Raw genomic sequence first — 25,719 nt, 5'->3', positions numbered from 1 at the left:
TAAAGAACATTGGGGCAGATGTATTAAGCCTTAGCACGAGATAAATGCAAATGTGAACAAGAGAGATAAACATCCAACCAATCAGCTCCTTACTGACTTTTTTCAAACACAGCCTGTAACATGGCAGTTAGCAGGCGATTGGCTGGATGTTTATCTCTCTTTATCACCCTTGCATTTATCTCTTGTTAAGGCTTAATGCATCTGCCCCACTATCTTTATTTTGAAGGCATCACAAAAGTGGAATCTGCATTGTTGAAAATGGCTGCTAGGTTGTTGAATCTGCACAGCGGCGTAACTATAGCACCGCAGCCACCGCCACCGCGGGGGGGCGCTGTGCATGTGGGGGCGCCAGGGGGCTGCGGTGCTATAGTTACCCCCCCCCCCCCCCCCAATCCCCCGCAGACTTACCTATCTCGCTGGTCCTGGTGGCTCCGTTCTTCTGCTAAGGACCACCACAAAATGGCCGCCCCCATATAGCACACAGTTCTCTGAAACTGTCTGCTGTATGGGGGCGGCCATTTTGTGGTGGTCCTCAGCAGAAGAACGGAGCCGCCGGGACTAGCGCGATAGGTAAGGCTGTGGGGGATTGAGGGGGTGTTTGCATGGGCGGGGGGGGTAGGGGTGCTTGGCGGGGCGGCGGCGGGGGGGGCGCCCAAAACGTAGCTACGCCACTGAATCTGCACATGTTTTTGTTAAAAAATACACGTAGAATCTCCACTATATACGGTCGTATACGCCCGGAAATAGATCCTGATACAGACCTCCCAGCACTTGATAAGTGGGCTTCGCAGGCCTTCTCTCTCGACTCCGAAGCCATTTTAGACACTTTTCTAATTAATCTCAAACTCATCCCGCCCAGTTCATACCAAGAAATGTTATATAAAATCTTCCACAGAGCATACCTTTCACCTAAACGCTGCTATCTGATGGGCACAGCAGAGAAGTCAGATTGTTTTAAATGCCATTCACCAGAGGCTGATATATATCATTGTCTCTGGCAATGCCCTCAGGTTCAGTCTTTCTGGTAAATATTACATAACTACGCTACAAACACACTTAAACTGTCATTTAGCTGCACTGACTCCTGGGCCATATTTGGACATATTGCCGACCAATCTAATATCCCTAAAAACGATAAAAAATTGATTGTACTCCTCTCAGCGGTAGGCAAAAAAGCCATCTTACAGCAGTGGATATAGCCCTCACCTCCTTCACTAGACATGGCGACTTCACGCCTCCTCTTCCTGTTCACCATGGACTGGCTGGAGACCTCGCTCCACAAAGAACTTCTAACCCCTAAATTATTTGCCTGCTGGAACAAATTCATCCAGACCCTACCCTCTTGAACCAAACAGGCTATCCAAGGCTGTTTTCAAAATACATCATGGTACTCCCTTCAACTATTACAGAATGCTTCACCTATCACGCTATAATCCAGTTTTTAAACATTATCCTATACATGCTTCATTTTCCACTCCGTTCCCCCACTCCTCCTCCTCCTATTCCATACTCTTTGTCTTCTCTATTCTCATCATCCGCATACTGACTGGATCTCTCCGTGGAAGGGTCGGCGGTCCGGGTCAACTGTTGGGCAGGTACTTTGATTTAGGATTCATCACTTGGTCACCTACCATGTTAGTGTAGGACCAAGCTGTTCTTTTTCTTCTTTTGTTTTGTTGTTATTTTATTTTATTCTACCTATTTAGATTATTGTATTGATTAAATACTCAGGTCGAGCTCAATGTCTAGAGAAATTCTCTCATACCCATTTATCGGCATTCGTTGATAGAATTCTATATCTCTATATTTTCTCGACTGTATTGGGAGGTAGCTCCCTCCCTTACTTATTTAGTGAATTTGTTAAGGAAAATGTTGAAAATGGTATTTGAACCTCATTGTTATTATTTGTATATCATCGTCCATTGTTGGATCTACTGTATTATTACTTTGTTTTATTGAGGCTCAATAAAAACATTTTGAAAAAAAAAAAATACATGTGGAAAACACATGGAACACGTGTTTAAAAAATACACGTGGAAAACTGTTTTCTGACTGTCAGAGTGTTTCCGATAGTCGGAGACTGAATACTGATGGTCCAATTGGCATACAATTCTGACTGTATGAAATGTTCCTGGACAGAGTGGGGAACCAGAACCGCTGCAAAGTGGAAAACCCCAGTTGGCAGTAACCTTCCACAGTGCACCGCCATCTTTTCTCAAATAACCTTTTAATAGGAGATACTGTATTGGCAGTATTTCTGCGCATGTGTATATGCTGGGTGTGTGCGAACTTGGCGAGAAATATGGCCGCCGAGTGCACGCTCCCAGCCTTGCAAACGGTGGGTGGAGAAGGGCATGGGGTGCTGGGCTGGGGATTAGCATATGTGTACGCGCTGTGTTTCATGGGCGCTCCCATTAAAACACTGGGCGTACATATGCTGATATGGTCGTGACGCATGTGCAGGGGGCAGACAGCTCACATAGCCGGATGTCAGCCGCCTGCCCAATTCCCAACATTTCTTCGCGTGTGATTTTGCCATCATTCGATGTTCAGTGACCATCGAAAGATGGGGGAGGTTCCCACTGGCATGCAAATGGATGTAAAACATCGGTTTGCAAGCCTTGTGAATGAATTCGGATTGCGAATGAGCATTATTCAGCCCCTGCTCCCGAGATGGTAAAAATGCCCTGGGATTGGCATCCCTACTAATAACCCTTTCACGTCTCACCTCAAACCCAGGTTATGGCTGGGTTGAGGTGCAGTGTGAAAGCACCAAACCTTATATCCCAGCAATTTGACCCGGGATATAAGTAGGGTTACACCCGGGTCACCCTGTGTACCCGGGTTTAATGTGCAAGTGCCGGAACTGGTCAACCAGGCATTGCAATCTGAAAGTGGTATTAGCAACCATCACTATCAGCGCACACCTGGTTCCATCTACACAGCCCTTGCTATTCGATGTGTAATGCACCATTACCACCCTTCACCTGTAGTGCTGTACACCTGACTACAGCAAGCACATAGCGAAAAGGTGCAAACCTGAGTCTGTCGCCAAGCACCTGATTCAGACCTGATCGTTCAGCTACAAAAGGGCAGATAACTGTGAGTAGATAGCCACTGCCTACAGAAAGAAAACCCGCCCTGTGTAAATGTGCAACCAAATTGATGAAATATCGTCGATTGCTATCCTGTCACACATCCATACGCTATTCATAAAACAATCGAATCATTTTTCCAGTCTGTGCAAGTGTAAGTCTGACCCTTCCACAATGCTAAAGTAATGGGATATCGAGGCCAGCGCTGATGTCAACCACCCACCCTTAAAACGTCTGGGCATGGCTGGATTATTTCTTACACATCCGGTTCCACCCCCAAACGACAACTTCCTGTCTGCCAAATTGCGAGGAGATTGTGATGACGATACAAACGTTAGCTGTTTGGGCACATGCGATGCGATCCGTAACCCGTCGCAGGCAATCTAATTGCTCGAACTGCAAATGCGCACATCAGCGATCAACTCTGAATCAGGCCCCAAGTCTTCATCATCTATCTGATGAACACGTCACCCAGAACATTGGCCAATGTAGGGTAATACATAAGGGGTGAACTGAAGTTGTTCTGCATAATCTCAGGCTCAGATTTGCATATGCAGCTATTATTGGTGCGTGGGCCTGACCATCCGCCAATCACAGAAGTATTGATTTGTACTCTGTGTACAAGTAGTGTATTTATAGTCTATCTCCATGCAGCATGATCGCCGCCGCCGCTGCTTTCTGACGGCTCTGCTATTATTTTGCTGGCTTTAGCGGTCTAGACACTGGACTGTACCACTGTGCCAAAACTGCAAGGGGGCGTGTGAGACTCTGCTCCCCCAGTATGCGGCCGCCGCAGCGTCTCCTCGCCAGTCCTCTGCGCCATCTATCCGTGGATTTATCATATGTCACCTAATAATGTTATGTTTGTCTACCCAGCACTTGTCTCTCTCACCCGATTGAGGACACAGTCGCACGACACCCCCGCCCTGCGCCCGATGGACCGTCCCTATCACTGTCCCTACCTGGCCCCTTATCGCTAAGAGAGGTAGCCAGGGATTGGACGGTTTTCTGTCACCGGTGACAGGTCCCTGTACTCCTATTGGACAGGCTGAGTGGTGACGTACACGGATGCGGAAGAGGGGTTGTGTCGGTGTGAAGCTGAGGCGTGCAGACAGATCAGGGGAGAGGTGAGGGCAGGAGTCCCGGGAAGGGGGATGCGGAGGCCGGGGGAAGAGCGGGGTGCTGGGGCACGGGGGAGGGAGAGAAGAAGACACCGGGATACAGCTAGGGTGACTTGGGATGTTATTAGGGGCCCGCAGGAGCTAATCATGGGGCGCAGCGTGGAGAGGGGCTCCCAGGAGGCTATTCAGGACAGCGGAGAGGAGAGGGAGACTCAGGAGGGGGAAGCAAGCCGCAGGGAAGGGGCTGATGACGGGCACGGAGCCCTGCAGGAGGAGGTGGTGATGAATGATGAACGGAAGCGATGGGAGCGGGGTTCTCAGGAGATCGGGGCTCAGGGCTGCACAGAGCCTCACCCCGCCGGTGCTCATCTAGAGGACGGGGCTGCTCAGGGTTTGGCCAGGTGCTACACAGAGGAAGATAAATGTTGGGGAAAGGGCTATTGTGAGAATTGCCCCCGGGAGGTGACAAGTGGACACAGAGGATGTGATAGAGAGCATCTGTCTCAGGACCTGGTCAGTGACAATAGAAGTAATGGCAGCCACTGTAATGGGAAAAGCATCCCTCAGGGAAGCAATCGTTGCCATGAGGAAGAGTTTGGCCTACAGGAGATTATTAGTAACCAGCAGCATGAGAGTGTCGGGGGTGATGAGGAGAAGCAGCAGAAAGCCAATGGGAGAGATAAGATGGGTCAACATAGGGTGGAGGGGCACTGTGATCTGCAAATATTACAGAAAAGGCAGAGGAAGAGCAAAACATCTAAAGAGAAGAAGAGGGGTCGGGTTAGTGGTAGCTGTGTAGACACTAGCCAGGGAGGTGGGCACCAGGTAATGGAGGATGGCTTCCAAGATCTGTACAGAGGAAACAGTTTAGAAGAGGAGGATGATGTATCACAGGATACCGGAGAAGACCGGAGTAGTAAAGGAAACTCTCAGTGTAGTCTGAGTAGTTGTAGAAGTGAAGTAACAAATAAAGTAAATTCTAAAGAGGAACTGAGGGTGGTAGAGGAGAGGGGAGAGGCTAATGGGGCCACAGGCATACAGGAAGGCTCAGATACCAGAGGGTCAAAAGAGGTGCTGTTTTTTACTAACGAGAAAAATGATCTTGAGGTTCCTGAAAGTGGGAAAAATCATAAGGGCTGTTCAGAATGCTATATGAATTATAGGGAGGAATTTAGGAGTCCGGGCAATGGGTCCAGTGGGTCTGGTGAATTTAATGAGATGGATCAGGGCTTGAGTTCTAATCTTGGCAGAGAGACTTTTAATACTAAATGCGAAAGAGATTGGGATGGGGAGATGGAGGTGAAAAATGTCAGCCCTATAAACACCCAGCACACTAATCTAGCAGCACATACTTGCTCTTCCCTGGCACATAAAAAGCCAGCACTATTGCGTCAGTCCAGTCTAGAGGGCCATGGGAAGGGAGAGGAAGGGGGCACTTGGTGTTGGTGCCTTCATCTCTATTTAGGAGAGACTGAAGGCGCTCCACATGTTGAGAAGGATACAGTTGGTGAAGTAAGGTCCACAGACTGTGGTTATTCCTTGAGCAGCACTCTTCGTGTAGGGGAAGGGACTGTTGAAGGTAATGGAGAAGATGGTGGCGCAGACATAGGGGATATCCCTGAACCCCTCACGAAGAAGGGAGGAAGAATGGGAGACACCCCTGAACTACAAGAGTGGGTAAATTGGTGGCAAGGTTGGGAAGGCTCTTGTCGAGCAGGGTCTAGCCACAGGAGGGGCAAGGGATCACATGTTTGGGGTTGTCGAGGGGAGGCAAGAGGAGAGGGACAGAAGCAGCAAGATGTGTGGGTGTTAAGAGAATGGGCAAGGAGAGATGAGGCTAGGAGAGGTGAAGGAGGGTCAAGAGTTTCAGGGGGTGAGGTATGGATAATGCGGGAACAAGAGTCAGGAAAGCAGAGTCCTGCATGGCCATTAGAGGAAGATGTATGGGTTCCCAGAGAGCCTAGGAGACACCGAGGTCCATATTTCATGACTGACAACACAAAGTGGACTCCTCGTAGTGCAAAACCTGGGGTGTCAGATAAAGGGGAGCCTTGAGTAGGAAAATATGGTGATATACCTCTGTAAATGGGGGCGACACTAAACTGTTATGTGTGTGTGTTGTGTGCATCTGTTGTTAATGGGGAAGGGGGAGGGTGTTTTGGGTAACTACTGTATTTGGTAATTTGTCACCTTTTGGGGGCAATAAAACACTTTTGGGTGCACTCTGATTCACTGCACTTAGCTGATTACTGGTGCTGCTTTCCTATTTCTCCTTACGGTGCTAAATCCAGGTGCTACATGGAGGTGCTGTATACTGCATGCTAATAATTTTATATAATGTGTTTGAGAAACTATTCCTATAGAGGGTCCCCCCCCACCCCCACCTGTAGCAAAGGGTATGTCAGGGCACAGTGAAGAGCTGTTCATTAAATGGGACAGGGTGGGAGTAATTTTGATAAAATATAATGGTGCTGCTGCCTTTTGTGGCAAAACAAAAATAATTCTACCTGTTAATCTCTCTGAACAGAGCCAGCAATCAAGGTAAGTGTTATTAACAATATAACATTGCCGACCATGATCTATAATAAGAATTCCCCTGCGTGGTCCATCCTTTCATCTATTTAGTGAAAGAAGTTCCCACTAACCTATTCTTCATGGTAGTGTTTGCTGTCTTCTACTGGAGGGCAATAATAGATTCCACCCATTGTATGACTTGAGGGGATCCTTGTGTCATCTTTGTATTACTTTATCAGGCACGATGTGGCCGTCTATGTAGTCTCATCATTACTTGTTTAGGGTTCGTGTTTGTCCATTGTAAAGTTAATCCTTTGCATTGAGCCCTCTTATCTACATACCTTAAACTATAGTATTGATCATATTCGTGTGCCTGTCTGTCCTGTTCTTATATCTTATGTTCCTTTTTAGACTGAAGACCCTTTTTTTATTTATACTTTCCATTTGTCTTCTTTCTGTTTGCAGAACATATAATTGCTTGTGACTGTTAACTGTTTGGGTGCCCATCTTGCCATCGCCATGAACACTTTGCTGCTCACACCTTTGTGGTGTCTCCTTGTTGTTTCCTTGCTTCCCTCGGCTTACGCTAAAGAGGGAAGTAAGAAATTACAAATCGGAGTGAAGAAGAGAGTGGAGAACTGCCCTATAAAATCTCGGAAAGGAGACACCCTTACCATGCATTACACAGTGAGTATATCCAGGAGAGTGCCTAGCTGTCTCTGTATAGAAATAAGCTTTCTTCTTCAACATGTGACCGCTTTGGTGCACGCCACCGGGGTGAGCGGTCCACCTCTTGGTGCCTGCAGTTGTAGAACTAAAGGGAAAGCTATCTTTGTTTTGGGGTAGCCTATGCTTTGTACACCCGCATAGTATTATTCCTGGCAGAAATTGGGCTTGGAGGGGAGGAGGTGGCATTGTGTATGGGGTTTAGATGGCATTTTAATTGGCTATGTGTCAAGTAACCAGCGTTTTTCTGCAACTCTGCTGGAGGGCTGCACACAAATATGTCTAATGTATGGGGCACTTGAGGGGCATGTTATTTCGGTATCATGGCATGTGCCAAGGACGAATAGAAGGGGCATGATGGGAGGACTGGAATTGCACAAAATGGGCTTGTATGGTGGTTTTGAAAGGTATTGAAGGGAACATTGGGAGGTCTGAGGAGTATGCGGCGGGAGTTTGAACAGGAAAGATTTAAATATTATTACGATGCCACACATTAGTTCCCACAGTTCATAATACGCCACACAGCTGTTGTGGCACATTGTAAATATTTGCCCTTCAAAATTACAATGTAACAGCTACAGTTGATCCTTTTTTTTATATTATTAGTGTTGTCTTAAATACCTTTTTCTATTGTTATTGAGATGTGATTTGATCCTGGCCTCTTCTACACAGACCACATCTGTAGGAAGACTTGCAGCTAGCACAGCCGCTTGACCATTATGAACTTGCGGATAGGGCGTAATCAGGCCATGATGTAGAGTTAGTAGTATTATCCCATCTTGCAACTGAATAAGCCCTGCCATTGGTGTGTTAATAAAATCATCATTTTGTCTGCTCCAAGGAATGTATCCAAAATGAGAACCTGCCCTTGTTTCTTTTTTTGCTTCAAACTTTACTCCTGGTGCAAACACATGCACACACGCGTGCAGTCATCTACAAAAGGTTTCATTAGGGGTGTGTTTGTTACAATGGCTTTGGGAATTAAAGGGTTGAGGTGAGGCTAGAGCAGACATGTCCAAACTGTGACTCTCCAGCTGTTGTGAAACTACACATCCCAGCATGCCTTGAAATAGTTTTAGCATTCCCTTAAAGCAAAACTGTGGCAATGCATGATAAGACTTTCAGTTTCACAACAGCTGGAGGGCCATAGTTTGGACATGCTTGGAGTCCTCATCCAGTTATTTTCACTGCCATTGGCCTTACGAAGGTAAATGAGCATTCTGAAGAGACTCTTGCCCTATAACTTGAACTTTGTGTGTTTGGTCTAATACGGCCTACACACATGCCGATATTTAGGCATTTTCTAAGCGATTTTGCTTAGTTTTGCAAAGTCGCTTAGCAAATGCCCTCACATCGGTGTATGTGTGGGGGCTGTATCGGCATCCGTGCGTGTCCCCGCGCGTCTTTATCGGTGGCCGAGATTGATGGACAGTGTCCATCAGCATCGGCAGTGTTCTCCCACCGGAGAACACTGGCGCTGTCCGCTCGCTTAGCACACAGAGCTGACAGCTCGCTCTGTGTGTGGGCTGTCAGCTCTGTGTGCTAGGCGATAGCGGCGCAGAACAGCCCGACCTAGCATAGCTAGGTAGCCCTGCACACATCGGCATGTGTGTAGGGCCCATTAGATAAGCAAGAGGCTAGATTTACTAGGCTTGGTAGGTCTCTAGTTTAGGTGAAACAGACTGGTTTTAATTCATCAATATCATTGTCTCTTGTTTTTCACAGGGGAAACTGGAGGATGGCACAGAGTTTGATAGCAGCATACCCAGAAATCAACCATTCACTTTTACACTAGGCGCTGGACAAGTCATTAAAGGCTGGGACCAGGGTCTGTTAGGGTAAGTCAGTTTAGGGAAATATAGAACTTGCCATTACAGGTTCTGCAGACCTGTGTGTATCTAGTAAATAAAAGCTTGGGAATTTTGTTCTGGTTTTGATAAAAACATATAAGGTTGCAACCCATTGTCAAGTGACCCTAACCTTTGCATGTCTCAAAACGAACATATATGAATAACACACCTTAAAATTACAGTTAAATGCATCTGGTTACATCCAGGTAAGGGCAGCCTTGTGAGCTATACATTGTTACAGAAGAACATTACAGCCAATAGTGCTAACGGAGGCGAAGAAGCCAGAATGGTGACCTAGCCTGATGAGGGGGAGGGGCGGCAGGCTGCCCACGGGAACCCTGGGAAGGGGAGAAGTTGCTGGCAGGCCTACCCCCTTTCAGCACCTGTCGGGAAAAGCAAGGCTGATTGCAGGGGCGGGAAGCAGCCAGAATGTTGAAAGCAGGGGTATCTTTCCTCCCTGCGCAGCCATAACACCGACCCACCCAGCCCGGACAGTGCTAAAGGTAAATAGGGGACTGACTGGCTAGACCAGGGGTAGCCAACTCCATTCCTCGAGAGCTACCAACAGTTCACGGTTTCCCACTCACCTCACAAATACATAGGTGCACTTATAACTGACTGACACACTTTAAAAGATCTACAGGTGGAGCTAAATACTTCACTTGTGATTCTGTGTGGAGATCTGGAAAACGTTAACTGTTGGTAGCTCAACAATGGTAAGAGGGCACCCAATGGTGTGAATCCTTATTCAATTTAACCTTATAGGGTCATGAACAATAAAAAGTCCCCAAATGCTTGAGAGTGTATATTTTCATATCCTCTGTTACGATATGCTCAACACTTGTAAGAATAGATAGAATACTCACTTCACAGTAGCAAAGAATCCAGCACGTTTCGTCAATATAAGACTTCATCAGGGGTTGTTCAGTTCTGAGTGTGCCGTGTACATTAACGTAGAGGTTGTTTTACAGGCAATAAGAGGAGCTTCAATGTTTAATTTTCAACAATTTCTGAAGCTAATGTTCTCATTACACAGGCAGAGAAAGATTTTCCTTCAGGGGGCGATGTGTACAATTGATCGTCTTTAATATTAACCACCAATAGTAATGTTGGTATGGGCTGGCTTCTTTATACTTATATGGAACAATGGTAACTTAAAGTGTTTAATAATGGCCTAGATCAAAGTTCCTACTGGTGGATCCAAATTTGAAGGGCCATATCATGTAGAAAGAGCTTTAAATCAATGACAAAGCTGCAATTACCATCCAAAGTTGGCAGATAGCATAAGGGATTGTTAAACTCCAACACAATAGACCATAAGAGATGTGCTCTGTAATGTGACTGTCAAAATGCTTGACACCGTCACAGTGCAGAGCACATCTCCTATGGTCTGTTGTGTTGGAGTTTAACTAGCCCTTATACCAGTGGTTCCCAAACTGTGCGCCAAGGCTCCCTGGGGTGCCTCAGGTTGGTGGTCCAGAACCAATTCAAATTATGTATGGCCAATGAAATAGGCAGAATCAGTGCTTGTGGCTTCCAATTAAGAATATGTAGGTAAACAGAAGTGACTCATGTTTCTCACAACATAACTGGACCTAAGTAAAACATCACAACTTATTTTAATATTTTTCCCTGATTTAGTAACCAACTTTTGGCCTAGGGGTGCCGTGAAAAATATTCTGATACTTTAGGGTGCCATGATTCAAAACGTTTGGGAACCCCTGCCTTATACTATCTGCCAACTTTGGATGGTAATTAAAGGGAGGGCTACTCTGTGAGTGGAGTTGAGCCGGGCCGAGCGGTGACAGCGGGACGGTGCGGATATCGCAGTGAGCAGCAATGAGTATGACACAGCATGCAGAGAGGGGGATGGCAGGGAAGGGAGAAGGTGGTCAGCTGGTCTGAAAGCCTTTGATCTTTCAGCCCGGCTGCTGTACACATTCAGCGATGATGGCTCAAATATGAGCCATTGTCGCTAGATGTGCTGGTAAAAGCAGTAGATGGCCCACCTCGCTGGTGATGATGCAGGAGCGCACATCGTCGCTAGTTGGGGATCGCTGGCCCATACACACTAAATGATTTTCAGCTAAAAATTGGTCAAAATGGCTGTTTTGACCGATTTATTTATTTTTATTTTTTTTCCCAGCGGAAAATTGTTAAGTGTATGGGCCTTAAACCTTGAAAGCCTTCCTCAGCAGGAATTTCACATCTCATTTGGCGGACAGGGAAGCATTGTTAACCACTGGTTATTCCAGCTCTCGAGACCCTTTTTCCAAGTGGGCCTAAAATTGGGCCTCCGTTCCATACTTTTTGCCCTGTTTGTCCTCTATTAACAGGAGATTGCACTGTTACCGGATGTACAGATGTTTTCAGGGTGTCCTCTATGTGAAGCTGCCATTTGATCCTCCAGTGGCTTCTTGGCGCTTGTCCTTGGTTCTTTGAGCTTTCCAGTCTGTTCCAATTGAACCATTAGCTGGTTTAGATGGACAACTGTCTCTTTATGTAATAAAAGGTATGCAATGTCAGGACCAGAGATGTTCACAAATGAGACCATGTCCTGTAAAATTGAAGCTGGCCAGCTTCTAGACCTGGGGTAGCCAACCCTAGTCCTCGATAGCTACCAACAGTGCACGTTTTGCAGGTCTCCTCACAGAATCACAAGTGAGCTAATTAGCTCCATCTGTGTATCTTTTAAAATGTGTCAGTGATTAATGAGTGCAGCTGTGCAGCAGGTAGGTTGTCTGGAAAATGTGAACTGTTGGTAGCTCTCGAGGGCTAGGGTTGGCTACCACTGTTCTAGACCAACTTTGTCCATGTGGCTCCTCTTGACTATCCACCGCTCCCACTCTGTAGCAGCGCTTCCTGCCACTTACATAGGGACTACTCATTCCCTTGTCAGTGGGAGCATCTTGGACAACTCAATGGAAGCTGCCACGTGGTTCTCTATGCATTTAAATCCTTTGCATCTTCAGACATTGCCTTCTGGCAATGGGTTCTCTGTGCAGCTCAGGAGTGTCCCTGCCCATTGGGACATTCTAAAGCTGTCTTTATGTTGTCTTTGTACGCTGTAGTGCAGGGAGAAGACTTTTTAACATTTGCAGTTCCGTAGTCTAAAAAAATTGCAATTATAAGAGAACAATTCTGAATCAGTCCCAATGCACTGCAACTAAACTGTGGTTTCATGCTCTATGGACTTCACATTGGATTATTAGTTTAAAAAAAAAAATTTGAAAAAAAAGCGGTACTTATGTAATATCTGGGCTCCCGTTTTTCTTATGAGACCGAGTCCCCTCGCGGGGCTCGCTGCGCTCACCACGCTTCGGGCACGGTGGCTCGCTGCGCTCGCCACACTATATAAAATCAACTCCATGCGTAGTTGGATAGTAGGGGTATGAAAAAATGGGGTGCATTTAACATGGGAGCCCAGATAATACATAAGTACCAAAAAAGCTTGTGGTTGATTTTGGAGGGAAATGTAATATGGTGAGAGAATCAAAAAAGTGAGAGATTTGGTAAAATCTACAGGTTTTTTTAAAGCGGCAATCATTTACATTTGTTACCAAATTTCTTACTTTCTGATTCTCCTACCCTATTACATTTCCCCCTGCAGGTGCGTGCCTAGGCTACAATTGAATGCAGCGCTATCACTATTGCGTAGTATGTGCTGCCACCCACTGGTGCCTTTTACTAATAAAATTTTTCCTATCGTTTGTGAAACCTCAAATGAAGCTGCTTGTGCCACTGAGTGCTTCTTCAAGGTGTGCGTCGACAATCTTTTCTTCTTTTCTTTTTTTCTATACTCTTTGCCGTCCAAATTGTTTTCAAATAGTCTGCTTTAAATGTTTAAATTAATTGTAATTCTTTTTTATTATTCATAAACGGTCTACATTGAATGTTGAACGATGTTAATGTTCTTATTTCAAAGTAGCTCACCATTGGATCTGCTACTAGCGCTAGGGCTGTTGAGCCTGACTAGACGTTGGACCTGACAGGGTTAAAACTTGATGAGATCTATTATTATTATTATTATTATTATTATTATTATTGTGCCATAATTAAAGACAAACAAAAGACTGCCCAGCACTATGCTAGATAACCCTCACCGTACTGGGATGTTACTTGCTTGACATACACCAGTAGAAATGAGAAAAAGTTGAGGTGAGGCTTTAGGTGATTACAAAGCCCAGTTGTATAAGACTCCGATTCTTATCCTTGTGCAATGCATCATATATGAATATTGCTCCTAGATAACCATAGAGCTCTTCTAGCCTGGTGCAGCATATTGCTTAATATGACACAAGTAGGCTGGCTCACCTGCAATGTAGGTTCAAAACAATAATATTCATTGTTTTTATGGCATATGTATTATACAGTACTGTGCTGCATGTTAACACCTGCCTACAACTACCTACAACTTTTGCAAAGTAAGCATACTATCAAAAATAGAAGTGTTAAACGTTTTTATTTTTTATCAATGAACAAAATGCAAAGTGAATAGAATCAAATCAATAGTTGGTGTAATCAGTTTGCCTTCAAAACAGCATTCATTCTTCTAAGTACACTTGCACACAGTTTTTTAAAGCAACTTGGCAGGTAGGAGGTTCCAAACATCTTGGAGAACTAATCACAGGTCTTCTGTAGGATGTAGGCGTGCTTAAATCCTTTGTCTCTTCGTGTAATCCCAGACAGGTGTTACGATCTTGAGATCAGGGCTCTGTGGGAACCATATCATCCCTTCCTAGGCTCCTTGTTCTTCTTTACACTGAAAATAGTTATTACAGACATTGGCTGTATATTTGGGGTTGTTGTCCTGTTGCAGAATAAATTTGGAGCCAATCAAACACCTCTGTTGGTATTGCATGATGGTTAAGCACCAGCCTGTATTTCTCAACATTAAGGACACCATTAATCCTGGCCAAATCCACACCTCCATTTGCTGAAATACAGCCCCAAACTTGCAAGGATCCACGACCATGCTTTATTATTGTACCCCTCTATGGGCCTTTGCTGAAAAAATTGCCGTCTGTTACAGCCAGATATTTAAAAATGTGCCTGATCAGTCCAGAGCACCTGCTGCCATTTTTCTGCACCCCAGTTCCTATATTTTTGTGTATAGTTGAGTCGCTTTGCATTGTTTCCACGTCAAAGGTATGGCTTTTTGGGTGGCATTCTTCTATGAAGACCACTTCTGGCCAGACTTACCCAAACAGTAGATGGGTGAGTCCGAACAGTTTCTGCCAATTCTGAGCTGATAGCACTGCTGGACAGCTTCTGATTTTCCAAGGGAAGTAAGTCCGATGTGTCTTTCATCTGATGTAATACTTCTCATTAGCCAACCACTGCTTATTTGGTCCTCATCATTGCCCATTTCGTTGTGCTCCTTCAAAAGCACTTGAACAACACATCTTGAAACCCCAGTCTGCTTTGAAATCTTTGCCAGGGGAGACCTTGCTAATGCAGGATAACTACCTTGTGTCTTGTTGCTCAACGTTTCTATGGTGTATGACCTGTGACATGAAACGGTCTTACACAATCTCACCCTTGTAGCAGAGTTTGGGTGTTCCTCACAGGGTTTTAAGTTTCAGCGGTTTCTGTTTCAGTTCATTTCATATGAAAATAATGATCTTATAACCTGTTTAGTATGATTGTTTTATCAGTCCCCTGACTATAATCCAACAAACTTCCCGACTGCAAGTATACAGTACCTAGACTTGATGCTGTTTTGAAGTCAAAGGCTGGTCAAACCAAATATTAATTTGTTCTGGATTCCTTTCTTGTTCCTTCATTTTGATAATTGATTAAAAAAATAAAATAACTATTTTACTTTTGAAAGCAAAGTTACATTGCAGCATTTTTCCACACCTGCCTAAAACTTGTACAGTAGTGTGTGTGTGTGTGTGTGTGTATAGATAGATATAATTTTTTATTTTATTTTTTCCATTAGTTTTGGCTGAAAACTGTATAAAATAACAATCGTGACAGAAATATTAAACAGAGATCTCCCAGTAGCCTTTCCTGGCTCGAGTGCTGCATTCCTGCCCAGATAACCCGCATAGTTTTGTGTTAGTAAACTGATAAAACCCTCAGTATAGTAACAGATGCAAACCCTGCTTGTGGAGATGGGAAGTAAAGCTTAAAGCAGTACACACTGTCTTGGTGAGGCTCAAGGTGTGGAACAGATAATTTATATACATTATCTACAATCGGGGAGAAAAGAAGAGAATATTTTTCATACATACATACATACATACATTCAATATCATTGTGCTGCGTTTTAATGCAAAATAATACCCCTTTCACATAATAACCCGTATCGAGGGGCGGTGTGAAAGCACTGAACCTTTATAACCTGGGTTGAGCAACCCAGCAATTCTGCCAGGTGTATAAGAATTGATGGCCGCCCGGGTTTAATGTGAATGCCGGGACAGCAACCCGGGTCTAAGTCTAGACTAACCTGGCGCTGTGAGCAGGGGGAAAATCATTTGGTGGTGATTTTTTATTTTTTTTTACCCTGTGCGTATGGCTGCGCATGCATTTATGGGTGGAGGGGAGGGCTTGGCGGAGCTGCCTTTACCTGCTCGCTGGGCTCCTAATATGGGCAGCCCAGTGAGTGGGTCTGAATTGGGCCCTCAGAGCGGATCCCACACATCCTGTACTTGCCTTTAGAACACTCAGTTGCAGATGACTGTGCTCCTTGAATGTTCTTGGGCCATATAACACCACTGTCCTGCCCTTTAGACTTAAACTACAGTTTACAATCAATCATATTGTCTATTCTACTCTGTAAACTTATTACACCCCCCTCATATATTTTCTATATGTTTGCCAGGCACTAATGTTGACTTGGGGCCATGTGGGTTATTCAGTAAGGATCTCAAAAGCAAAATCTTTCTTTAATTAGAACAAAGAGGAAGGGGCCCTAAACTGCACACCCTGGACATATGAGGTGCTACCTGCTGAGACCAGTAGTGCAGCAAGCAGGAGGAGGAGTTTGCAGGTGCACACTAAATATAAATGCTATACCTTTTAATATCTTTGCTATATTGCATTTCTGAGGTTATTAGCATAATGATGGCCATTATTATCGGCTTGTCCACCGCGTCCAGGTTACCTCAATAAGACAAGTCCCTAACACTACTCTGAGACAGGTCCAGGGCACGGGACACCCCCAGGCCAGCCCAGCAGAAACACCCCATGGCATCACATTGGTGGGAAATTAAAGGGATAAGGGAAATTATATGTGATAAGACTTACCTAAGTAAGAGGTAGTAATAAATGTGAAGGGTGTTACATATATACTAAACAAACTAAAGGGGTGATGGAAAGTGTACGATATGATGCCATGGAGCAGCCCAGCAACAGCAGCCCAAAGAGCCCCGTGCCCCAAACACAGTCCCACAGACTATATGTATACACTCAGCATATATGTATAGTATGACTTACCCTCATATTGCCAAGCTAAGCTTGCAGTCTTGAATTTAGGGCTCCAAGCTAATTAAAAACAATCTTTGTGCACTGCAGGTGGGGAAGATGTAACGTGCAGAGAGAGCATTAGATTTGGGCGTGTTCAAACTGAAATCTAAATTGCAGTGTAAAAACAAAGCAGCCAGTATTTACCCTGCACAGAAACAAAAAAACTTGCCCAAATTTAAAGCTGGCCATACATTAGAATGATTTGAGGTAAAGAATGCACAATTTTGATGGCTCTTACTATGCATTGTATTGGATTTTTTTTGTGCAGAGTGTGAGGGGTTTCGGTAGAATTACTATCCGATGTGTGGTTGTAATATGGATCCTATGAGCTTACCTGCCGCACATATGATTTGTGGAGACCTGTTACTTTGGAAGTACATAGTTAGCACACTGTGTCAAAATGCAATAAATTGTGAATCCGGAAGCTGCATGGGAGTTCAAGGGAAGTGTGAGAGGACTCTGATCGGGTGCTGATCATTCTAATGTATTGCCAGCAAAACTCTCTGCACATTATGGTACACTTTGCCCACCTGCAGTGCACATACAATGCAATATTGGACTAGCTGCCAGATATTGCAGCTGATTGTGTGTCTGTGCATAGCATGGGTGCTCTTGTGTCATAGACAAAAACTTAAAAACAAAAAAATATCCATGCATTTTCTTGTGTGTTACATATTGCACTGCTGTGTGTGGAATCAGGAGCTCCCTACTGTAATGCCAGGTACACAACTGCATGATTTGTTGTTTCCAGGCAAATCTGAACAACAAAACGTGTATAAGGGCCTCCAATACTGCTTTCACACTGCCAAACCGTTTCAAACACCGGTATTTTTAAACTGTATTTAAAACGGGTCTGAGCCTTCACATTGCAGTAGATTACCGTTTAAGTACCATTCACATCAGTCAACCCGTTTAATCCCCTGAACACGTTTCAAGGCAGAATGCAGGGCACAGTCTATCACAGGTCTGTAATCTGTTGTTTTTACTAAATACCGTTTCAGAGCCATTCTCACTGCATAAAAACCGGCTCTGAAACGTGTAGGACTCTGCTTTTTAAACGTTTTGAGATACCGGTTATCTTTAACTCTGGCGCTTTTCCCACTGCAGCCTTAAACGTTTTGAAATGGGGAAAAAAATGGCAATATACCGTTTAACAAGTGCGGTGTGAAAGGGGTAGAAGTTTCTCTCCATAGCTTGAACCTATCTTCCCTGAACCAGAGATGCATGTTTACATGTAGCGAATACCTAGTTAAGTAATCATTACAAAATTTGGACAGCCTCAGCCCTAGACGTGATCTATTTGGCGATCTCTATAGATTGTAAGCTTGCAGCCGGCCCTTCAACCTCTGTCTGTCTGTTTTACCCAGTTCTTTTATTGTTGTCAGGATTTGTAAAGCGCTTCGGAATCTGTTGCGCTATGTAAGTAACTGTAAATAAATCTCTGGGTGGGGATCCCTTTGGGTTGACATAAATATTATCTAACCTGTAAACTGCCACTTAGAAATGCATTGAGATACTTCATATAAGAGTTTCTTGAAAGAAGAGAAGGCACAAAATGGGGATATTCATGAAGAATGACGCATTAGGACTGATTCAGACCTGGGCACTAGGCTGCAGGTAAACGTCGCCCAAAGCCGCTCACTACCGTATAAGCAGATGCACTCACATACACATCCGCTCGCATGCGGCCGACCGGGTGAGAAATCATTTGATTGCTCACCATCGAATGAAAATTCCCCCCCCCCCTCCCTGTTCAATATTAAATTGTCATTCTAGATTTTTATTCTGGCCGCAGATGACCGAATTTGGGCTGTGAGCAGACATTATGGCAGGTATTCAATGCTGTTTGCGAGTGGTGACAGCGAGCAGGGCTTCCTGCTCGCTGTCACCACTCACCCTGACAGCATTCAACACAGCCTCCGATGCGCCAATTCCCCCTCGCTCTGTTTTTTGAGCGAGGGGGAATTGGCGGATGCGGCTCCAGAATCAGCGAGACCCGCGGCTAAAAACTGCGCGTTTTCTGCAGCAGCCGCGGGTCTCGCTGTTTTGGGGAATTCTCGCCGTCCTGTGACGGTGAGGATTTCCCCAGTACGTTGAATAGAGCGAGCGGCCGGCGCGGGGGTTAAACAGCGAGGATCGCTGGTTTTCAGCAATCCTGGCTGTTTAACCCCCTCGCCGGCCGCTCGCTGCGGCATTGAATACCTGTGTATGTGACATAAGCCACCCTCCCCAAGCATCAACACGCCTGCGTCCACAGGAGTACACCCACAGTTTCCATCATTTTTGTGGGCACACCCATGAAACACTAGGCGGTCTTCTGCCCGCCCCTCATGGAGCGGACACCCCGGCGAGTGCGCAAACCCCTACAATCCAAAAATTTAATTTCCCCCATAGTATATTGTGATTTGAGGTATTGCAAGGTAAAGTGTTGTCAAAATGAATCATTTATCTGTGGAGCACAGTTGTTTGAGCGGCTATTTTTTATTTTATTTTTTTTATTAAAGGTTTTGTCCACTTTCCATGAAGTGAATATTAGGTTGAACTCTGCGCATATCCTCCCCATCCATGCAGAGTTCATCCTTTTATTCACTTTTATGGTCTATGCTAGGTGTTTGTATTGCACCCTTCGACTCCGCAGCATTCAATCCCCTTATATGAATTAAGCGCTACCTCAATTACCTTTGTAACTTTGTCAACGTTTCCGCGTGTCTGTCCCCCCAAAAAAGAAATTTGTGTACTTTGTAACAGAGAGAATATTTATCCAGTGGGTAAAACGCAGGTGGATGGTATACATCTTACAAGTGTGATCCTGTGGGTCTCCGCTATATATTGTATAGCGCGTTGTCATTGTCAGACATTTGTTCAACCGTTTTAATTCAATGCAAATTAAATGAAAAATCCTTTGCTTGAGGTTTTGTATAATTTGTCTGGAATTTGTTCCCAGTCTCCCGTGATGATATTTTCAATGTCAAGGAGAAGCTAAAAGACAAATTTAGTAGTGGATTAATATGTATTATTTATTGTGACAGACCAGAAGTAATCAGCATTCATTTGCCTGTCTGAAGCGCCCGTGCTTCTCTCTATGGGGAGGAGCAAATCCCAAATGCTTTATAATTAGCACCCGTCTGAGCTCCTCCATTTATCTGGCTTACAATTTTCTGCCTTCTGTAATAAGTAGGCTAATTTATGGCTGTGAGCTGGCTCTGTGCTCTGTCTGCGCGGTCTGGACTAGCTGGCACTAGAGTTCTCTGTCACCTGCGCTGAATGAGGCTTTCATAGTAGCCTTTTGTGTGCAGAGCACAGAAGGCTGGGGGAATGGCTTGAAGTCCCTTATTTTAAGGAGGGGGAAGCTCTGAGTATGGTATATCCCTGACTTAGCTGTTTCTCTATAGCAAGCCCTTTTCCTCCAGTGTTTTAGAATATACATTTGCAGGCTGATACTGAGTGTGTGGCTTTTCCACAATCATATTGTCCACAAGGTGCTTCTTGGAAGAGCTGATTTGTAGCATTGTCCCCCAGTAAGAGCGAAATGTGTTCCTATGTTCTAGTCCAAGGGTTCCCAAACTTTTTCGAATCACGGCACCCGAGAGCATCAAAATATTTTCAAGGCACCCCTAGGCCAAATGCTTCTTATAAAGAAATTCACTAAAAAAAATATTAAATGAAGTACATTGTGTGTGTATATGTCAGTTATCTGGTGAGGGACGGGATTTGCTTCTGTTTGTCCACATATGTTATGATTGGCAGCCACAAGCACTGGTTTTGCCTGGTACATTGACCATAAATAATATGAATTGATCTTGGTCCACCAACCCAAGGTACCCCTGCAAGTGTCCTGAGGCACCCCTGGGAGCCTAGGCACACAGTTTGGGAACCACTGTTCTAGTCTTATAATCATGGTTGTCACTTCATTTTAAAATCCCCATTCTGTATCTACATGACAGAAGACGTATAGGGTAAGGTAGCTCACGCCTGCCATTCCAAGGCTTGGTACAGTGGGGTGTCAGTGGTTTACAGTCAATGTCATTGACATAGGTGTCCTCTGTTTCTGCTACATTGAGGGCTTTTTGGGCTGCTCGGCATCTCCAGGAGTACAGGTTATGCCCCCTACATACAATGATGAAAAGGGAACACGTCTAGAGGACACCTCCCATTTGAGTGGTCATGCCCCCTGTTTTGGATGCATACACATAATATTGCCCTAATAACAGCTAGGTGCCCTGCCCCACTCCAGACTTGGGAATACAGAGTATACATTTGTGTGGGGCTCCTATACAGGAAACCCCTTTTATCTTCCAGAATTACATTGTATTATACATGTTCTCATAACTGCTTATTCTTAACCTTGTATGTACTTCTGTGGAAAGAAAATCCTCTCTGCAATTTATTCCGGTTTGTAAATGTTTCTCCCATTGTGTCGTCTTCTCTTACAGAATGTGCGAGGGGGAAAAAAGGAAGCTGGTTATTCCTTCAGAATTGGGTAAGTATCTTCTTGTTGAAACAGAACGATGAAGTATTGGTTTGCTAATCATTTATTTAGTTTTGTACTTATTTTGTTTTTCTTCCTCTCAGGATATGGGGATAGGGGAGCACAGCCAAAGATTCCAGGTAAGGACAACTCTACATAGAGATATGGGTTTGTATTTATTATCAGGGTATTTCCTAATGATCTTGTTAATCTCAACAACTTTATTTATGAGATGGTTACTAAAACTTGGTCCTGCTTTTTAATTTTCCAGCATTCTGCCCCTTTGAAAGCCTGGGTCCTCTGTTGCATCCATGTATCACAGCAGTGTATGGCTATCTGACCCCCTGCACAGAAAAATATAGATGTTTGCTCTCTTTGCATGGCGTCATGGTTTGTTCCAGACAGTTAAGGCCCATACACACTGGGCGACTTTGAGCTGAAAGCCACTCAAAACAGCCTGTTTGAGCGGCTTTTAGCTCAAAGCCGCCCAGTGTGTATGCCCCAGCGATGAGCTCCCGCATCATTATCGCCGGGAAAGCCGCTCATCTGCTGGTTATACCAGCAGATGAGCGGCGTTGCATAGCTCTGCGCTATGCAACGCCGTCTCCCCCTCCGTCGGCGCCGGGCAGGGGGAAAGCCGCTCGGTGTGTATGCACTGAGCGGCTTTCCCCACAGCGATGATTGACATCATCGCTGTCCATACACGCTGGGCATAGTCACCCAGTGTGTATGGACCTTTACTTTGCTTACAAATCCTACGCAGACCCAGTTGTGCTTACCAGGGAGCAGCCATTCTAATACATTTGTATATTGTGGTAGTGATGAGTACGTACTCTGACCATTCACATGAATGTGTTTTGTAGCTGTCTATACAAGCCCCTATAATATAAAGGCTTTCCGACAGGTGAATATGCTTGTGTTCTGGTTTGGTAAAGTAGCATTTAAATGATCATTTACTGTACTGGGCCTATGCTTGTTGGCCTCCACTCTACATTATTTACCCAAGTAGTCGTAGGTGCAAAAATTAACCAAAGCTGCATATTGGTGGAGGGTATTACATCTCTTGCAAATGCACAGAACAACTCTACTCTACAGAAGATACTCTGTGTGTGAGGAAACACTCAAATCGCACATGCACTTATTTCGCTGATGTTTTGTGATCGTACCATTCATTTATAGGGTGTGCAATCACGGCTGAGCTGTGCTACAGCTGTATATGACTAATTAGGAGATTAAGCCTTATAGGTTCAACGTCTAGTCAGGCTCAAAAGCCCGAGCGCTAGTAGCAGATCCAATGGTGAGCCACTTTAAAATAAGAACATTAACATCGTTTAACATTCAATGTAGAAAAAAAATAAATAGAAATGAACATTAACTTAAACCAGACTGTTTGAATTGCAAATAAATATAACTATTTACAATAATATTTATATAAAAGTTTTGTTTTTTATTTTTATTAAGGATGTTTTTTCAATATGAACTAAAAGTTTACGTTACATTGTATACACCATAGGTTTTCAAAGTCTTTCCTCAGGACCACACAGAGCATGTTTTGCAGGTCTCCTCACAGAGGGGCAGATTTATTAAGCTTGGTGTAGTGATAAGGTGTCTGGGTTTTATCACCGGCCAGATAAATCAGCTCCTAACTGTAAAGTTACAGGCTTGGTTTGAAAAATGACAGGTAGGAGCTGATTGGCCAGTAATAAAAACCAGACTTTATCACTTCACCGAGCTTAATATAGCTACCCCTGTATCACAAGTGAAATAACTGGCTCCACCTGTGGATCTTATAAAATGTGTCTGAGTAATTAATTCACCTGTGCACCTGCTGGGAAGCTAGGAAAATGTGCACTGTGTGGGGTTCTGAGGACTGAGCTTGGGGACCCCTGGTATACACCAGTCTCAAGCAGTGCAGTGGGGTGTCCAACAGTCATTATCCCGACAGGCCAGACCCAGACAGCATGGTGAGCGCAACAAAGCCCGTTGCGGGCTCGCCGCCTATTCTTTTCTCCACCCGTGCAGTGTGTTAATAAACTTCATTTTCTTGCATTATGAGACTTTCTACCAGCTTTACAAGTATAATGAGAGTAATCTGACATTGCTTTACATGATATGCCCCCTCCCCCTCCCCTCTGAATTATCTGCAATTTCCACCAGGCACAGATTTTATTTTAATGTTAGTCTCTATCTCCAGCCTGAAATCACCGTTCTTTCATCTGATCTTATAGTTGCGGTATTTTACAAGAACATTGCTACATCTGCTAATAGGAGTACTTTCTCATTCTGTTTCAGGAGGAGCTACTCTGGTCTTCGAGGTGGAGTTGATAAATATTGAAAGAAGATCGGATTTGTAGATTGGGTAGGGTCTTATTAACACAGATAGGGTCTAGATTGCGGGGGATGGCGGCGTCTCGCACTGTGATGAATAAACACAGACACAAAAATTGTGGCTTCATTCATTTACATAATGTTCTGGGTAAGGCTCCTTTGGCAGATGAGTGATTAATTAGCCTGGCATTACATTCTATGCGGTAACCATGTGGAAATGTCTAGTGTAATCAGAACCACTTACAGAACAGCTGGTCCTGAAAACAGATTATTTGGTGATGATGTAGAGGAGTCAACTGTACGATTTTACTGTAATATACATGCGAGGATACTGATCTGTGAATGGGAACCATTGTATGGAAACTCCAATTTATGACCCTTCATTTAGTTGAAAAATGTGCTCTGAACTATAGCACCTGGATGTGCTTCTGAGCAAATGTAGTAAGAAAGGGCAATGCCACTATACAGTACATAGCTACATGTATACTGTAGCCACATCATTCCTGAAACTGGCATACATCATGAACTAGCTGGCTGATCTACAGATTATTGCATAGTAGTGTATGGTCATCACTGATTTGTAATTATTGGACAGTGCCCCGGTAATTGGTTGGCTGCAGCTGCTTGCTGGATGTGATTTTTTTTTTTTTTTTGCTGCTGCCCACCCAACATTTTCCCTGTTCCTTTACAGGCGAAGACCCAACATAGCATGTGGCTATACACAGAAGATAGCATCATGCATGAGTAATGTAGGGTACACACCAGAACGATCGTGAGACGACCATACGATGAATCCGATTGATGGATACGATCTGTACCCAGTGGAAGGGGTCATTTTAAAATACTGACTGCAGCAGGTAGGATCTGCAAAACGACCAGCGAGGACGTGCGTCGGATCAGAATCTGATCTAAAACATGCCCAATTTACATACAATCGGTCCAGATTGTATCGAAATTCGGGGAATTGAAGCCAAATCTTTCTGGTGTGTACCCAGCATTAGATACTGTGCCCAGTACTATACCAACTGGTATTAAAGACACTATATTTGCATTACGCTGCCAATTGCTGATGTGTAACTGCTACATGTAAGGAAAGTGTTTCATGTTTTGGATTGATGACAGGTGAGTGAATTAGTCACATGACCTTTTGGTGTAAAGACGCACCAACCTAAAAACTGACCTGCACTTGGTATTACACCTAATGGGATTTAAGTGTAGCTGGAGTGATTCTAATCCTCCAAAATCTCCTATATATTTGGCTACATCTGTCACTCAAAGTGGGTGTCTGTGTCTATAACGCTCTGTTCCTGGACTTTCCTCTTAATGTGTGATTGCCTTCATCTGTGCTGAACACCTTTCTGAGAAATTAACCTGTTTAAAACAGGTGATGGCAATCATACATTAAGGGGAAGTCTAGAAACAGAGCATTGTGTCCCTCCTAGAGAGGGTCATGTTGGGAGGTATGTGACAGAGAACCAGCCCAGTGAGCCCACAGACAGTGCCAGACACCCACTGCCTTCCCATGTTGCCCAGCACTGCTACTCCACAGCCACCAGGTGAGCGCCCCCCTCCCGCGATTTGCGGCAAAACCTCCCCCCCGCGCCCCCCCCTCCCGCGATTCGCGGCAAAAACACCCGCTCCCCACTGACCCCCCCTACCGCGATTCACAGCAAAAACACCCCCCCCACGACCCCTCCCGCTATTCGCGGCATAACCACCACCCCGCGACCCCCCCCTCCCACGAATCGCGGCAAACCCTCCCCCGTGACACCCCCCGATTTGCGGAAAAAACACCCCCCCCCGCGACCTCCCTCCCGCGATTCGCGGCAAAAAGACCCCCCCGCGACCCCCCCTTGCACGATTGGCGGCACCCCCCCTGCCACCCCCCTCCCGCGATTCACGGCACCCCCCCTCGCAATTCGCAGCAGCCCCAGGATTAAATGGCACATGCAAAACACTGACATGGCTATGGTCGACAATGAAAAAGGTTGACATGAGTTTTTGAAGATTTATTTTTAATTTTTTTTTTTTTTCATATTCATTGTCATGTGTCGACATGGACACCAATGAAGTGGCACACTTATGTCAACATTTACATGTGTTGACCTTTCTGTGTTGATTCGCGTCACACCCCCCCGCAACCC

General features: G+C 44.8%; 1 protein-coding gene across 2 annotated transcripts; it reads left to right on the top strand.

Moving 5' to 3' along the window:
• Positions 1-4,067: 4,067 nt before the first annotated feature.
• FKBP2 (FKBP prolyl isomerase 2) lies at positions 4,068-24,629 on the top strand. 2 transcript variants are annotated; one of them, XM_083164013.1, is made up of 6 exons: positions 4,068-4,222; positions 7,196-7,417; positions 9,182-9,294; positions 21,213-21,259; positions 21,352-21,387; positions 23,540-24,629. In XM_083164013.1, exons 2-6 carry the CDS (start codon positions 7,250-7,252, stop codon positions 23,599-23,601), a joined length of 426 nt encoding a protein of 141 aa, XP_083020139.1. In that variant the 5' UTR covers positions 4,068-4,222; positions 7,196-7,249; the 3' UTR covers positions 23,602-24,629. The 2 variants fall into 2 exon arrangements, with proteins under 2 accessions (XP_083020139.1, XP_083020140.1); XM_083164014.1 differs by lacking the exon at positions 4,068-4,222 and adding an exon at positions 5,929-6,757.
• Positions 24,630-25,719: the final 1,090 nt, after the last annotated feature.

Source organism: Crinia signifera, chromosome 11, assembly GCF_055691185.1.
Source record: "Crinia signifera chromosome 11, ASM5569118v1, whole genome shotgun sequence".
Lineage (NCBI taxonomy): Eukaryota > Metazoa > Chordata > Amphibia > Anura > Myobatrachidae > Crinia > Crinia signifera.
The sequence above is the reverse complement of the archived record's forward strand: the minus strand, read 5'-3'. Positions and strand labels throughout refer to the sequence as shown.